General features: G+C 42.5%; 1 protein-coding gene across 1 annotated transcript; it reads left to right on the top strand.

The window, feature by feature from the left end:
• Positions 1 to 29: 29 nt before the first annotated feature.
• On the top strand, positions 30 to 17,393 carry rorb (RAR-related orphan receptor B). Its single transcript, XM_015972230.3, has 10 exons — positions 30 to 376; positions 14,659 to 14,744; positions 14,829 to 14,970; positions 15,104 to 15,535; positions 15,923 to 16,044; positions 16,245 to 16,377; positions 16,477 to 16,584; positions 16,699 to 16,809; positions 16,984 to 17,096; positions 17,207 to 17,393. Exons 1-10 carry the CDS (start codon positions 370 to 372, stop codon positions 17,369 to 17,371), a joined length of 1,419 nt encoding a protein of 472 aa, XP_015827716.3. The 5' UTR covers positions 30 to 369; the 3' UTR covers positions 17,372 to 17,393.
• Positions 17,394 to 17,809: the final 416 nt, after the last annotated feature.

Here is a 17,809-nt window from a genome sequence, read left to right as displayed (position 1 = left end):
CGCTCTTCCCTCCCTCCGCCCGCAGAAAACAGTGAAACTCTCCCGTAGATGTGAGAGCGCAGATGTCATGAGAACAGCGGCAACACGACCACAGCACTCCGACCGACGCGCCGACCGACCTCATCGCGCCCCAGTCTGGGATGCTTTTAGCGCAGACACGTTTCCAATCAGTGCAGCCGGTGGACGTTGACGCGCACCGTCTACGCTCTTTTTGCCTTCGTTGTTATTTTTAACCGAGGATCTTTTCTCCCGCACACACAGCAGCAGCCCCCTCCACCTTTTTAAAAAGAGTTTATTTTTGTTTCTTCATGACTGCTGCTTTGGGAAGCGAGCCTCAGCACCAGCTCCAGCTCCAGCAACGCCAACACGATGCGAGGTAAGACCACAGCGCTTCCCACAAGCTGGAGACGCGCACGGCACGCGACACTCCGCATTAAAATTAGAACTTTATTCTAATTTCATTATTTAATTCTGTTTCATTATGAAGGGTTGTTGTCACTTCACTATAAATATTTACATCTGCTTCTCTGTATCTTATTGCATTTTTCTGCCTTTATAAACAATATTAAAAGTTTTCTTTTTCGATTTATTTCCCAGAATTTCGTTCTGGCCCCAAGTGTGACAATACTTAAGCTGCACGTTAACACCTAAATCCACTTTGGTTACAAAGCAAAAGTGGCGCATGACGCGTGGAACTCCACACACCGGTCTGACTGCCCTCAGGTCCAATCAGGTTATCACTGAGTCATAATTTATTTTATTGTCCGTGAGTCCGGTGATCAACTTTATTGAATGATGTGGGGGGAACTCTGAAGCGCCCCACTAACCCATTTCTCCACGCGCTGCGGTGCGTCGTGGATGTTGAACTCCAATGTCAATGTCGTCTTGTGCGCGCACTATCACGCGCGCGCTGTCTCACACACCGAGCCGCTCATTGACCCACAGGTCAACAACTCAAGCCTTTCCTCTAAGTTAAATTCACTATCAGTCAGAAAAAAGTAATTATTTTTTTCGTTTTTCCGGTAATATTTTAACTGTTGACTCATTCAGGGCCCTTTCTCTTTTTCACGTGGACTTTCCACTCTGTGTGAAATTATATCCAGCTCACTGGTGAATGGCTGTTGCTCCATAAAGTTTAATTAATCTTTTTTTAATCATATCATCAGATCATAACTTCTCACAGTGCCAGTGTCTGACTTTTGAAGTAGAAAAACATTTGAAACAAAAAGGCTATCCTGTCAAAATAAAAACAACTGAAATTTCAACACAAACAGGTTCACTTTAGAAAACTTCACTAAAACAATGAGATCATTATACGGAACTGGTCAGTTATTTTCATGAAAAAAAAAGTAAATATTTTAGCAACACATTTCTTGAAAAGGTCCAATTAGAGGCTGCAATAAAGTTTAATTCAAAGCATTTCCTGCTAATTATCTATCTATCTATCTATCTATCTATCTATCTATCTATCTATCTATCTATCTATCTATCTATCTATCTATCTATCTATCTATCTAGAATGGATTTGTGTTTTATGGTCACATAACTGCTAGCGTCAGGCCATGCATCCTGACCAAGTAAAACCATGAGAAGTTCAACACCCCCTTCGCCCCTCTCCTTCTTTCTCCATAATCCCATGACAAACTCTTCTGCCATCCACCTTGTGTTTTATCTACGTCCTAATGGGTCTTGCGTCCACTCTCGTGCACGGGAGGCTTTGAGGGGCGGGGGGTGCACACAGAAAGCTTCTGCTTTCACTTTATAGCCGTGGTTGGCAGAAGAGGCCCCTGAAGCGTCTCCCTCACCCCTCTTTCAGCATCTCTCTCTCTCTCCCTCTTTCTCCCACTCTTTCCTCTCTCTCTCTCTCTCTCTCGCTCACTATCCATCTTCCTCTCTCTCTCTCTGCACGCCCCAAAGGGTTTTGTCAGATAGAATTAAATCAGTGAGGGCTGTGCGGCCTCCGCTCCCAACCTGTGTGTGTGTGTGTGTGTGTGTGTGTGTGTGTGTGTGTGTGTGTGTGTGTGTGTGTGTGTGTGTGTGTGTGTGTGTGTGTGTGTGTGTGTGTGTGTGTGTGTGTGTGTGTGTGTGTGTGTGTGTGTGTGTGTGTGTGTGTTGGCTGCCCTTACACAGAAATGTGCTCACAACCAAGGTTATAAAAAATAGAGGCCTCTCATGAGCCGTGGTAATTAACATTTAACAAAAGCTACAACTCCTGAAGCCCTTACCGAAGATGATGTCACTGCATCACCCGGTGTGGAACAGCCAGAAAAATAACATACATGATATTATCATAAGGACATTCACAGCTTCTGAGGACATGGACCGTTTTTTTTTTTCTTATTTCAAAGAGGATAACTGTTTTTGTAACATGACGATAAATTATGTGTTGTGGATGCTGTTCCAAAAAAGTAAAGATAAATGATATTACAAACAGCAGCTGGATGTAATTTAAACTGTTAAAATATAATTGCTTTAACAAAAATGAACTCTTCAGTTTTGTTTAATTAACCCCCCCACCCCCCCACCCCCATCCCCACCTTCACCCCAACAACATTATTGCTATTTATTTTGACTAGAATGAGCAATAAATTGAATCTATGTAATTAAAAATGCACAACATTCCAGGTTGAAAGTTTTTCTATATACAGGTGAAACTCAAAAATTAGAATATCTTGCAAAAGTGTGTTAATTTCAGTAATTCATCATAAAAAGGGAAACTAATACATGAGATAGACTCATTCCATGCAAAACCAGAGATTTCGAGCCTTTGTTCTAACTGTGATGATTACAGCTTGTGAAAACTCCAAATTAAAAGTCTCAGACAGTTAGAATATTGTGAAAAGGTTCAATATTCTAGACTTAAAGTGTCTAATAAGGTAATGAATCCAAAACACCTGCAAAGGGTTCCTCAGCCTTTAGATGGTCTCTCATCCTCCAAGTTGAATTTCAGATATAAATGAACTTTTGCACCATGTTCTCAGTTTTTAAGTTTCACTTGCAATAAGACATTTTCAAACTGATTTCTCTGTCAATTATAATCAATATGAGCTCGGGAGTAGCACGAATATTTCTGCTAAAGACCCAAATCACACAGCAGACTCATGTTAGAGTGCAGGACAAACTTGCATTGTGTATGTCGGTAGTTTCTCGTTCTCTGACTGATCCCCGCATTAAGACTCATTAGTTCTTGTGTGTGTAAACTTTGTATTACTATTACAAGCCTAAAAGAGCTTTGCAGCCCTTTAGATTCTCTGGGGTCAGGTCGGTCACAAAGGTCAGGGACAAAAGGAAGGGCCTACCGCCTGTTCTGAGTGACAGCTTTAATTCCATCACAACTTCTCTGCCCTTTTTCTTTATTGGTGCAGTTCTGGTGTTGTGATAAACCGCTCAGACATTATCTGCTCACATGCAACAAAAGCTAAGAGCATGAAAACACACAGAGGCACAAAAAGCTGCCTTCCTACGCTTGACGGCCTCATGCCAATAGAATTAGTCCCATCCTGCTTTGCTTCGGAGGCTTGTGTGAGCATTGATTTGTCCGGCTCAAAAGCATCCCAGAATCAATTTTTTTCAGCCAAAGCCAACGGAAGCAGCCTGTGCAGAGAAATCTATGGAACCAAACTTAGAAAACTTAAGATGTTTAAGGCACAATTCCACTTGAAATGTTAATTTATTGTTTTGTTTTCATTAAGTTTTCATCTTCTCTTTGCTTAATTGAGCATTAGCTGTTGTACTTATTCACATGTGCATGATAAACACACATCCTTGTTTCTGTTCTCAGTAAAGACTCAAAACTTAAACCTCTTTAGGATTTGAGACAATGAAATCAGAGTCCAGTTGCTCCATCAGTCAGAAGTGAGCTACTGAATTATTATTTTAAGCAAATCATTGTTTTTGGTATCAGGTTATTACAGTTAGTACATGCTATCGTGGGCACCAGGCCACCTCTCTGGTTGGCAGTGCTCATCTTTGTGTCTCTGGTCTGTTTGCAAGCCCAGGACTGTTGTTTGTCTTGTTTATTGTTTTTTTTTTTTTTTTCTTGTGCTGACTAATGGCCCAGAGTTATGTAAGAGAGGAGAGATTACCCCAAGCACCATGCAGGCCACAATGTTAATCCTTCAGCTCCGCTACTGACTGACTGAGGTACCACCAGAGTGCTGCAGAAACACACACACACACACGCACACACACATTTGGGATTGACTTCCCACCGCCTCCAACACCTGTCTTCAGATACATACAGCCTATACCTCATGCAGCGTGTCGGCCTGACCTTTTCCGAGGCGCCTGTTAGAAACATGCTGTGTGTGTGTGGCCTGGACGGCACTCTGTGGTCCCACTGAGTCGCTATCACAGCCTGTGTTTGTTTAGCATGAGCTCAGCATGCAACCCTCATGTTGGCGTTCTTCCCTTTGAAGACGTGTAGGTTTTTGTTTTTTTCACTTGAGTGTAATTTTTGGGTTAAATCTAACCACACTCAAGCTAAAACTATCCAACGTGCTTCGGTTTGTGTCTCCTCTGTGTCTTTTTGCCTGGAGGAATTTAAGCCCAAACCACAATAAACTCAAAAACTGCCTTGAAGTCACACATACTGACACAGTCTTTTGTTTTTGTCAGTTTTAGTCATCCATAAAGGCAGCGTGTCTCCACGGACACACAATCAGATTAAATATTCACATTTTCCTCTGATTTAGACTGAAATAAAACGCGGGCGTTTAGGGTAGCGGTTCTTATTGAGCACAGAAAATAAAGTACAATATTACTAACCCCAAAGAAATATAAACACACATTATTTCAGTAATAATTTACTATACTATCTTCAACAATATTGTTTTTAGGGGGATTAGTTTGTTAGTTTTAGGTCAAGGAATTAGTTCACTTGCAGTAAAACAGTAAACAAAACAGGGTTCAACCATGACTGCTATCAAGGCGAGCTGGATTAATCCAAAAGAACTTTAAAAATGTTGTATATAAAGAGAAATGAAAAAAAAAAAATAGACACTGGTTCAAATTTTATTTATGATTTGAGAAAAACAATCTTTGATTGGCTGATTTGAAAACCTTTTAGCTGCAAGAGAAACAAGCTGAAAGACTGGAAAAAAGGGAAGAAAAGAGCGAATGTGAACAAGGGAGTTAAGAGAAGAAAGAGATTTAGGAGTTACATGATGGCACAGTCATGGCTGCGTGTGTATGTTTGTGTCCTTATGCAAAACAATAAGAGGAGAAGTTGCCAAAACAAAGCACCTAATTTGTGTTTACCTGAATGCTCGTTTGGCACGTGTGCAGACGCATAAAGATGCAAACTGTCATGTCCTTAGGTTACACCTCCACTCTGGAGCTACTCAGAACAATGAATAACATATTAGCTGCACCCAAAGTCCACTTTCGTGGACCGCCTATTAGACTTCAGTTGCAAGCAGATTAGTCTATAAACTGAAGGCTGAAGATATTTCACCTTCCCTCCTCTTTATTTCCACATAATTATGACCAGATGTGTAAAACAGCATCTTATAGTGATGAGACGAGCTGAGCTTGATTTCAGTCTTTCACCAATAAAACATCTTGCTAAAAAAAGGAAAAGGTCAACACTTGTGTCTATTTGTGCATAAAAACCCTCCTAAGAATAACACAATAGGTACATAATTAACAAAGTTAGATTCCAGGTGAGTGGTGTAGCCACATTAAATGTCTTTCCTCTGTGAAGGTGTTCTACGTTGGCAGGTGAACAGCACTCAGTGTTTACGATAAGCCTTTAAGATGACTTAACCTACAGCAGCATCTTTTCTTAATGACAAAGATTAGACTGTTTTAGTGCTAGTAATCTCATTGAAGAGGCTATTCCTTCCTTTCTCTCCTCTTTCCGAGTTGCATCTTCCAAACCTGTGTGTGTGTGTGTGTGTGTGTGTGTGTGTGTGTGTGTGTGTGTGTGTGTGTGTGTGTGTGTGTGTGTGTGTGTGTGTGTGTGTGTGTGTGTGTGTGTGTGTGTGTGTGTGTGTGTGTGTGTGTGTGTGTGTGTGTGTGTGTGTGTGTGTGTGTGTGTGTGTGTGTGTGTGTCTGCACATGCTGTTGACATCAGGTCCAACGCTGCTCACGAAGAGAACAAATAGACAAAACCTGCATCCGCTGCCTTGTTTCAGGTGTGACACGTATTAGACATTCTGTTATATTATCCCACTGGTGATGGAGAGCATGAGTGCGTATAGGTGAAGAGCAGAGCAGGCTGAGTAAAGCCGAACCGAACCAAGCCGTGTGATAGTCTTTGTGATCAATTTGCTTCTGTGAGAGATGCCCCCGGGGCCACTTTCGGGAGATCCTTGTTAGGCTGAGTTAAATTGTTGCCCGAGGCGAGCTATTAGCAGCCGTCCCTGAGAGAGAGAACACACACATGGGATCGCACATGTGCATGCTCACACACTCACTTTAACAGACACTCAAGAGAAACACGCTAAAGCTATTTAAAAGTAACAGAACGCTAAACGAGCGCTCATTCATATAACTGTTTATTCTCAAAGAGATCTGTTATGTAAATGTTTACAAATGAAAAAAAGACCTTTATTGTGAATAAAAGCTAGCACAATATATCATTACAGAAAAATGACCTCAAGTTTAAACAAGATGTACGTTTTTTTACTCCAAAGCACAAGTACAGACTTAACAGTAAGCAGAAATTAGGCTGATAAATGAACAGAAGAAAGAAAATGTGGAAGGATAAATTAACAAAATGCACTTAGAATAAAAAAAAAACTTAAAATGCAAGTAGATCAGCGTCTTTGTATAGATGCCTTAATGCATTTATTTCATTTGGGGGTGATCAATATGCAAATTTAACATTTAAGGGAATGTGTTTTTGTTCTAAAATTGTGAAACAAAACTGCTATTTTAACTTTTTCCAACTGAAGTCTTTGCCAGCCTGGCCAGTAAAAGAAAACCTTTCCAGAACATGTACAAATATCGCCGTTATACACTGAAAACAACAGTAGAATATCCAATCAGGTTTGGCAAAAAGGAGTGAGCAGCTCTCAGGGATTTGATTCTGTTAACCAATCACATGGTGTGCAGCCCTCTTCATTAACGCTTCCATTCTGTCTCATTTTTGCCAATGTTCCTGTTTCCCAATATTATCTGTCTGATCACAGATTCACGCTATGCAGGAAGTGGCTCCGAGAAATAAGAAGACATGTGAGAGGAGATTTGCTGCCTTTCTTTCTGTGGATGCTCCTCTTTCTATAGTTCTATCTGTACACTGGAATAACCACCTTACTTCTCCCTTCCCCCTCACAGACACACAAACTCACACTGTCATCTGCAATTAGGCTCAACAGAAACACCATAGTAGGAGCGAGGTGTGAGGTTCAGAGAGGATGGCCGTCATAGACGATATTTAAGACAATATCTCAATCAGCGAGCATTTCTGTAACTATATTCTCATCTCTGATTGACTTCAACCAACAAGATAATCAACAGTGCTTTAACAACTCATTATGCACATACACATATGTGCGGGTGTGCGAACACATGCAAGCACACACACACATATTAAATGAGGGTAATAAGGCCAAATGAAAAGAACCGCTTCAGAGACTGAGACATTTAACCATTTTTGTGCATGTCTGTATATTTCCCTGCTTCAGCCGTGAGATCGTATGCATCGTATTCTCGTGTCTGTTCTTGGGATGTAATGACCAGATGCAGGCCTCTCACACTTGCTGCTTCCACTCTGATGCACTCTCTCAGTCTTTAAGGAAAGGTCAGGGGCCAACTGAGTCCTACAGGTCACTCAGGGGCTTGTAGTGTGGGACTGTGTTTGTACAGTGACCATGAGAGGCAAATCTGAGGTGGCAGATGGGCATACAAAAGTGTGTGTGTGTGTGTGTGTGTGTGTGTGTGTGTGTGTGTGTGTGTGTGTGTGTGTGTGTGTGTGTGTGTGTGTGTGTGTGTGTGTGTGTGTGTGTGTGTGTGTGTGTGTGTGTGTGTGTGTGTGTGTGTGTGTGTGTGTGTGTGTGTGTGTGCGTGCGTGAATGCAGGGACTAGGTAGACCCTGTGGATATTTTCCCACGCCTCAGTCTTCCCTCATCTATCTTAGGACACATGCTGCACTGCATGGAACAGTGTGTGTGTGTGTGTGTGTGTGTGTGTGTGTGTGTGTGTGTGTGTGTGTGTGTGTGTGTGTGTGTGTGTGTGTGTGTGTGTGTGTGTGTGTGTGTGTGTGTGCATGTGTGTGTGTGTGTGTGTGTGTGTGTGTGTGTGTGTGTGTGTGTGTGTGTGTGTGTGTGTGTGTGTGTGTGTGTGTGTGTGTGTGTGTGTGTGTGTGAATGCAGGGACTAGGTAGACCCTGTGGATATTTTCCCACGCCTCAGTCTTCCCTCATCTATCTTAGGACACATGCTGCACTGCATGGAACAGTGTGTGTGTGTGTGTGTGTGTGTGTGTGTGTGTGTGTGTGTGTGTGTGTGTGTGTGTGTGTGTGTGTGTGTGTGTGTGTGTGTTAAAGGTTAGATGGGGAAGTAGCTTCTGAGAGTCTCACTGTAAAATGTGCCTTTTTGAAATTGTTTTGCAGTAATACATTTATTTGAGCATGTCCCAGTGAGCTTATGTCTGTCTAATTGTCTCTCTGGGAGCCTGTTGGTTTATGTGTGTGTGTGTGCGAGCATGCATGCGTGCATGTGTGTGTGTGTGTGTGTGTGTGTGTGTATGTGCGTGTGCGTGTGTGTGTGTGAGCGTGCATGCATGCATGCGTGTGTGTGTGTGTGTGTGTGTGTGTATGTGTATGTGTGTGTGTGTGTGTGTGTGTGTGTGTGTGTGTGTGTGTGTGTGTGTGTGTGTGTGTGTGTGTGTGTGTGTGTGTGTGTGTGTGTGTGTGTGTGTGTGTGTGTGTGTGTGTGTGTGTGTGTGAGAGAGAGAGAGAGAGAGAGAGAGAATCGATGCAGTGGATGACAGCCAGTGGCCCCCTTCTGTTCCCTCTCTATGGCGTCCAATCACACCGCGGCACAATATTCTCAGAGCAAACCACAGCTGATCCCAGACCTGCTATCTGAGCAATTACCCAGAGTGCTTTGGGGCTGCATGGCAAGCTGGACAAGCTCATGCCCTCTGACACACAGCACAGGGGGAGCGCAGCAGCAACAGTTTTATTTATTTATTTTTTTTGTAGCTTGCATATGTGTATGCATGCAAGCTTGCATGTGTGTGTTGGGGGTTGCATGCACAGCAACAGGATGACTGTCTGTATCACAGAATGGACAAAGACAGGCTTCACAGTGAAGAATAACGATGGGGGAGGGGAGATGAGCCCACTGCATGGCATAATGATTATTACAATAACACACTGAACCAGCACAGGAACATCAGGGTTACTGAGGATGTTTCTTTCAGCGTGTCATTTTATCAGTTCAGGCTCATGAACTACGCTCAGGTCACTGAGAAAAATCCTCATCCAAGACTCAAGGACACTAAAAGACTGAAGACAAACAAAATGGATAATTTCTTCCTGAGTTTAGTGTTTGCTAACAAAATACCTCATGAGCCACTGAACAGTTTTTAATGAATGTGCACAGAAAATCTATAACTGATTCACTTTTGGAGTGAGTTGGATTCAATATGGCGTCCACAGCTAATTAACATTATTAAACACGTAGATCAATACAACAATGTCAATTATACAGATAACGAGTGCTGTGGGCAAGGCGTCTCATGATTTCACACATTTTTAAGGTTTTACAAAAACGGATACAACTCCTTCACCTCTCAGCTTTGGATTACTTACATTCTTTTAAAGAACTATCAAGTTTTCCACTTTCGTATTTTTAATCAACCAATTCAATCAAGTAAATGTTTCCTTAATTCAATAATTGGAAATATCTCAATGATAAACTGTAAATAAATCACAATGTTCTGGTGCTTTAATGGTTTTCTCCACTTTTACTGCGCAGTAGCTCTAGAGCTTGCACTGGTTGTTTATTAAAAGTAAATAAAGCTGCCTTGCCTCACTGATGCAGTGCCCAATCTGCAAATTTGTCCTAACTATGCATTCAACGATGTTAGCAGTGCAGAAATTGGGTAAATACCAAAGAAAATCTTTGTTAGAGAACAGAACAAGATGCCTGAAGACAACAGTAAAGCTGCACTTTCCAGAGTCACAGTATGCCCCTTAAACCAAAGCGCCATCTAAGGTAAATAAATATGCTTAAGGCTGAGGCACAGAGAGAAAGTGGAGCTGACAACGTAATAAAGCGAGCTAAAAGACAATAATTTCTTATATTTCTTATATTTTGCAGAGAGTCCACCACTCTGCAGAATAAGTTTTGGATGCTTCAGACAGTGAGGACAGACAGCAAAGAAAGGAAAGTAAAACAGCACACAGCAGACGTCCGTTTGAATCCACATGCAGTGGCAGTGTTTCATTGATTTTAATGGGACAGTGTGATGTGGAAACATGACAGGAGACACGGGGGAGATAACCCAAGCAGCACTGCTATAAGCTATTCCCAGCAGTGTGCATTAACCCACTCGGCAATCACGCCACCAGAAGTTTTCTCAATGTTTTTCATCATCATCGAGAGGGAGAGAGGAGGAAAAAAGGCACTCGTTCCTCTCTAAGCTCTGTGAGTCTGAAGCAGAGTTTGTCTGAGAGATGGAAATAGATCATGAAATACAGAAACTGAAATGATTTCCCAGTCACACAGCCACTTAAATCTAGGCAGAGCACTCAGAGGCAAGCGAAAAAGTCAAACAGACTGAAGCAAAGGGGATGCTGCACGGTGATAGCATAATTCACGCTATATAGACATCTAAGATCAGCTCCAGAGTTGTTGAGCTTTAACAAGGGGTGGTGGGGGGTAAAATGCCGATCTCCTTCATTTTCCCAGAAGGTATCTAGTTAACTGGGAAGGAGCATATTTTTAACGAAGTGAAGACACCACCCACATCCATCCTGTCAAATCAGCCCCAGAGACTACAGTGGGAGTTGTGTTTGCATTTCTGAGGTGGCTGACACTGGCAAAAGTTGTGGCAGAAAGTGATTTAAACTGTTCTTTAAACTGTGACACTAAAATACCACCAGCCTCCAGTGAGTCCCCCGTTACTGGAGCTCTGTGATATCTTGTGTTGCTTTTGCTGTCGAACCATCCTGCAGGCTGAATGAATGAAACATGCATGTCCAGTCTGCCTCTTTTGGCAACGCGCGCGCGCACACACACACACACACACACACACACACACACACACTGAATCTTAACATGTATAGCAACATCTAGTGGCCCTAATTTGCCGTTACATTGTCCGAATGGATGGGGAGCGTTGTTCTTTTGGGTAGTTTCTTTATTCAGTGAGCATTTGCTGCATGTAACTCTTTACAACAAGTTTAGACCGGCTTTATGAGCAAAGTAATGCAAAGATATTGGTGCAAAGCTGCTCCTTTTTCTGTGATGTGATGTAGATAATTAGGAGTCTATTTAGAGAAAGGGCCAGCCTTGGAAAGACTCAGGAGATCCTCACTTCATTAAAAATCAATTATGACAACACACGTGCCCGTGCCAGACAGCCCTCGTGGCCACAATCATCTACACAGCTCTCACGTTACTATCTTTGCCTTGTTCTTTGTGAATCTCATCTCCAGTTGGTGCTATCTTTTTCTCTCTCAAGAGACTGTGCATGCCTGATCCTCCTCTTAGCTAAGGAATCGCCAGCGTTGCAGTCCTGCTCTTACATAATAACCTCAGGGTAACACTCATCCTCCTGCTGGCTGAGGATGCTGTCAGTCATTACGCTCTGACTGGATCGACTCAGGTCGGCAGAAAAGTCCCACCCAACACCGTAAAAGACACGTCGCTTGAGGGGAAAGGGAATTGAGCAGCTCTTTCCACTTGTGTTTGCTTTGAAAACGGATCCCATCGAGAGGGGAAAAGCTGCATTAGGCATCATTGACTTAAGCTGTCTATTAATTGGAATCTGCTTTCAAATGCAAAACCTTGAAGTCAAATATTCAAAATGATCATCAACCCATAACACATGATCTAGATTATTCTAAACACCTCATATAATCCACCTCTGCAGTTGAAGTTCAGCTTCGTGGAAGTGGGAGTCGTTTCGTAAACATTTCACAAAGCCTCGGCCACTAAGAGGGAGAGGACGACAGTGCGATTGAGTGGCTTTACACGCTGATGACATCACTTCCTTTAGGAGTGTGACAGCTTAGCACATCATTGCTGTGACAGCCAGACGAGTGCAGCGAGTGGGTGGTCACCCTGGCAACAGCAATGCTGTCATGACTGTCTCTTTATATCCTACCTGACAGTCGCCACAGGCAATGAGCACAACACACACACACACACACACACACACACACACACACATTCGACAATGCACACACCCACACACACATATTCACTTACAGTTTGTCAAACTCGCATGGACATATACGTTATCTTTCCTTGTCTTTTGCTAAATGCTCACTCTGAAACACACGCATCAACAATACTCATGCCCACATGCTGATGATCCTTTGGGCATAATTATACGATACAAAGAGGAATATAATCTGCCAGGGGGTAAAAAATAAATAAACAGAGAACATATGATGGAAATAGCTAAGGAGAAACAGTGAAGACACGCTGTGAAAATATGTAAAGAGCTTCTTCTGACAATCAGAATTTATATAAACTATGTCTTTCCAAATCACACAGCAGCAGCTCCAGATTAACATTTCTTTCAGAGTCTAAATAAAAGTGTTAAAATTGCAAGTTACCACTAAGAGAAAGAGGGCTGTTGGTGCCGACGAAAAGGCTGATTAAAAATGTGGCTCCTTCATTTAGCTTCCTTTTGCTGCTCACATGTGGTGTGTTGCTACCATCCGTTTCTGACCCGTTTACAGACTATTAATAGTTTGTTTCATTGACAGCTCTGTGTGTGGAGTTTGTGCAACATCCAAGTCCTGTCCAGCGCTCTGCTCTGACCCACTTTAGAGCTAGTTGGCTGAAGAACTGGTGGAAATGGGTCACATCACTAGAACTTTGAATGTTGTTAGCACAAATTCAAAAAGCAGCAAGACACAACACCCTATCTTTTGGGCCAATACATCAGTTGTAGAATGTAATTTGACAAAAGATTATTGGTGCAGATTAAAACAAAAATTTGCTCTGATGATAAACGTAAAGTAAAATTAAGAGAGCTTTTATTTTGAAAGGTTTAACAGATGCATAGGAGCAAAAGAGTCAATAAATGAGGGATATAGAATAACATAATTCAAATGGCTACCAGTAACTAAAATCTGTTTTAGAGTAAATTTGAAAATAAACAAAATATATGCTAAAAAAAACGTTCTTGCGGCTTGACATTTTTTATACTTTGAAATCCTGAAAGGTTTGTTAGTTTTCTGACTGAAATTTCAACATAGTGCAAATATTTGTAATAATTGTCCACCTGATTGAGAGAACACCTCTGGTTATTGTGAGCGACCGAGTTAAGAGAGAGAGCGAGAGAGTAGCTCTGGTGTGTAGCTGCTCAGCTGCATGACAAACAGAACCATCTCTATTGATCCTCATAGGAGATGATCCAATTATGCATATTGCACACTCATTCCACCACATGTTTATATCACCTATAAATACATATACAACACAGTCAAACAAGACAGTGTTGATGCATGCATATGAGCAAAAACATGCAACATAATTCTTAGAAAATATTGTGTATGAAAGGGAAATCGATCATGAAATACGTGGTTCTGTGTACTGGACCCGATTCTAACCTTACCGATGCAGAATTTCCCGCAGGTGGAGTCTCTGCGAGCGAATAACATGTGAGCAACAGCTTCAGATACAGCGTAATACAGCGCTCAGCAGAAGAGGGAACCTGCTCGTCGGGAAATAATTTAGGATTAGTTAGGCTGTCTAATCTCTTTATAGAGACTGTGCCATCTCAGCAGCATACCTGCCTACCTCTACATTCATGTGCATCTATCTCCTAACAGGAACCGAGGATTTCTCTTTTCGTTTATTATGGATAACATGCTCAAAGACACACAAGAGGATGGTTTCTGTGTATTGATATAGTTTCTGGTTATGTTCAGTGCATTTCGGTGACTGTACATGGAGCTGACTGTGCACAGTGAGTAAAATATGATAAAAGTTGTGAAATTAATGCAAATGTAGATTAGAAAGAGCTGAAAACTGGCTTTTTGTCAGCCAGAAAACTTGACGTGTGTTTGTGTGAACTCAGAAAAGGTGAGCCTGAAGGAGAAGAGGGAAAAAAAATAAAAAGAGTGGTCCTTCAGTGATGTAACTAGCCTTCTCATTATGGACACCCTTTTAACCTGCAGGGGTCTCTGCCTCTAGCAAAACACAAGAGTGCACACACACACAGTCTAGTCATTTACTTGTGTGTGTGTGTGCATGTAAGGTGTGCACTTATGCAGCTCTAAGTGTCCCAGTTAAAAGAACACTCTTGCAAAGACACAATAAATGTCTTCATGTCACCATGCCCTTGTGACTTTGAAGTTGCTCAAATAGTGTCCTCGGACACATTCAGGTCCTTCTGCCGACCAGGTTATCTGCTCTAAATTAGACCGCCAGCTGGGGTCTCATGTGAAGCAGAGCAAGGGTCTGTGTCGAGTCCAAAATGTCATTTTCAACACAAATCTTTGTCTTTCTGTGTTTGTTCCAGCCCAAATCGAAGTTATACCATGCAAAATCTGCGGAGACAAATCATCAGGTATCCACTATGGAGTCATTACATGTGAGGGCTGTAAGGTAAGACTTTATGCTTTGTTAGGAATATTTGAGACAGTCAGATAGGCATCTGAGACCTGTATTTTGTTGTTGACATCTAACCAGGGTTTCTTCAGACGGAGTCAGCAGAACAATGCCTCATACTCCTGCCCCCGCCAGAGGAACTGCCTCATCGACAGAACAAATCGCAACCGCTGCCAACATTGCCGCTTGCAGAAATGCCTCGCCCTAGGAATGTCCAGAGACGGTGAGGCCCAGTTTCTGTTAGGTCACATTTCTTAAAAGTGTAAACAGATGTATGTATATCATCTTGTGACTTAAATTGTTCTGAAAAAAAAAAACACATTTTGAACCCTTTGTTTTGTTTTCTGCCCAAACAGCGGTTAAGTTTGGCCGCATGTCCAAAAAGCAGCGAGACAGTTTATACGCCGAGGTCCAGAAGCACCAGGCGCGCCTGCAGGAGCAAAGACAGCAGCAAACTGGTGAAGCTGAAGCCCTGGCTCGTGTGTACTCATCCAGCCTAACCAATGGACTGTCCACCCTCAACCATGAAATTGGGGGCACCTACGCCAATGGTCACATCATAGAGCTGCCCAAAGGTGGCCATGGGAATGGAGGCGGAGTCCCAGGGGGTTACTATGGGATGGATTCCACTCAGCCATCTCCAGACCAGTCAGGTTTGGACATGTCAGGCATGAAGCACATTAAGCAGGAACCAGTTTATGACCTGACGCCAGTACCCAACCTGTTCAGCTATGGAGGCTACCAGGACAGCCAGTTCGGACCCAGTAATGTCAGCATGGGAGAGCTGGGTAAATTTTACTTTTACTTTATAAGTGGCATTGATACAGTAGAATGGTTCATATGAAAAGTCACCCATGTGGAAAATTAACTATTAACCATAAAGTAGTGCTGGAAAAAAGTGTGAGTCAGAATCCTAATCTGAAAGCGCAACAGGAGATCCGACAGGCTTACATGGCTAGCTGACAATGTGTCATATTACTGTGTGCACACCTTCAGCAGATAGCAAAGATTTAGTTAGAATTAAATGCTTCACACATGTTGAGTTAAATGGGAAAATGGCAGGAATAAAGAAACACATTCAAATGTATCTTTAGAGATTAAACCTGTAGTATAACACTGCAGCATCTCATGGTGTCCAAAAAATAAAAGAATAAATGAGTATTTCTGCCTTCCAGACCGTATTGCTCAGAATATCATCAAGTCACACTTGGAAACATGTCAGTACACAACAGAGGAGCTACAGCAGCTAGCCTGGCAGACACATTCGTATGAGGAGGTGAAGATGTACCAGAGCAAGGTGAGGCTTCAGGTTACATCATCGTCCTCATACAGGGAAGGTGACATTATTTTTACAAGCCACTTTTTCTCATCCGATCTTTTTGATTTTATTATAAAATTGAATCATCAAATATTCCTAATTTTAAACATCACTTAAATTACAGCTTAATGGCTGATATGTACTAACCTTCTTCCCGATCTTGGTCTGTTTGGCTGCAGCCCCGGGATGTGCTGTGGCAGCAGTGTGCCATCCAGATCACCCATGCCATCCAGTATGTGGTCGAGTTCGCCAAGCGCATCTCAGGGTTTATGGAACTGTGCCAGAACGATCAGATCCTCCTCCTCAAATCAGGTGAGGCGTTGAACCAGTCACCATCACAAGCGCTTCCATGTTTTTGGAACGCCAGCCTAGCTGAGAACACACTTTGAGATGTCGTAATGGTTCTTTCAGGTTGTTTGGAGGTAGTCCTGGTGCGGATGTGCAGGGCGTTCAACCCTCTCAACAACACTGTGCTGTTTGAGGGAAAGTACGGAGGCATGCAGATGTTCAAAGCTCTGGGTAAGGCACTGAAATGCACCAATTTTAAATATGTTTTTACCTAGATGGTATTAGCCCTTTTTAACCCAAGCTTGTTAATTAAAGTTTCTTTTTTCTGCTTTTCATGTTTTAAAGGTTGTGATGACTTAGTGAATGCAGTGTTTGACTTTGCCAAGAGTTTGTGTTCACTGCAGCTGACGGAGGAGGAGATTGCACTGTTCTCGGCAGCGGTATTAATTTCCACAGGTCCGTGTCTATGAGCATCGCTTTTTTAAAATTCATCAGTAATGATTCATGTCATTTATTTTTTTATAGTTTTACATTTGTTTTTTATGTTGCTTTGAAAACCAAACAAAAGATTTTCAAGTTCTGCACTATGAGCTATCAGCGCTAAAAGGGTCAACACTCGTCTCTCCTCAGATCGACCCTGGCTCATGGAGCCTCGGAAAGTCCAAAAGCTCCAGGAGAAGATCTACTTTGCTCTGCAGCACATTATGCAGAAGAATCACATGGATGAAGATGTACTGGCTAAGGTAGGCTGCCTAAAATCAACCAAAGTGAGAACAGATGTGAAAACAGTGAAATATATGCCTTGCTGGTGTAACTTCTCTGGCCTTGACCATTTCTTCTTCTGTTCTGGCAGCTGATCAGCCGAATCCCAACGTTGTCGGCCCTGTGCACACTCCATACTGAGGAGCTTCAAGCCTTCCAGCAGCTCCACCCTGAAACCGTCAACGTCCTCTTCCCTCCGCTCTACAAAGAACTCTTTAACCCCGACCCAAACTCTGCAATGGCCATGCCCAAATGACTGCCTGTAGTCCAAATGGAACCAACAACAACAGAGGAGGACAAACAAATGGCAATTGCTTCTTCTGACCAGACGACAGCGGCCATGTCGCCTGTGTCACCGTAGCAACCACTTATTTCTGAGCTCCCTCAGGCTCATTTCAGACTGGTGGGTGAGGATTCATCTACTAGAGACTTAACATTACTGCCAACAACACTAGGAATGTCCTGCACTTATCCCATCCTGTTCACCGATACAGTCTGAAGAATGTATATATAAATGGAGCGTGCCCCCCCAACCTCCCGCTCACGCCCACCACCACCTTAGAGGGGCTTCCACATGTCTCCTGAACTGACTGACCAGAAATGTACAGACTCTTAAAAAAACTAACAATTTTAAGCTGTTAAATCTTTTTTATTGGTGGGAAAGTTCATTTGATTCAACACTGAGGGGAAAAAA

Source organism: Nothobranchius furzeri, chromosome 17, assembly GCF_043380555.1.
Source record: "Nothobranchius furzeri strain GRZ-AD chromosome 17, NfurGRZ-RIMD1, whole genome shotgun sequence".
Classification (NCBI taxonomy): Eukaryota; Metazoa; Chordata; class Actinopteri; order Cyprinodontiformes; family Nothobranchiidae; genus Nothobranchius; species Nothobranchius furzeri.
The sequence above is the reverse complement of the archived record's forward strand: the minus strand, read 5'-3'. Positions and strand labels throughout refer to the sequence as shown.

Bases quoted from the DNA above. Each gene is read 5' to 3' on its own strand.
- rorb (XM_015972230.3), top strand. The intron at 14,971-15,103 runs GTGAGGCCCAGT...CTGCCCAAACAG, and splicing joins CCTAGGAATGTCCAGAGACG to CGGTTAAGTTTGGCCGCATG. The intron at 16,810-16,983 runs GTCCGTGTCTAT...GTCTCTCCTCAG, and splicing joins AGCGGTATTAATTTCCACAG to ATCGACCCTGGCTCATGGAG.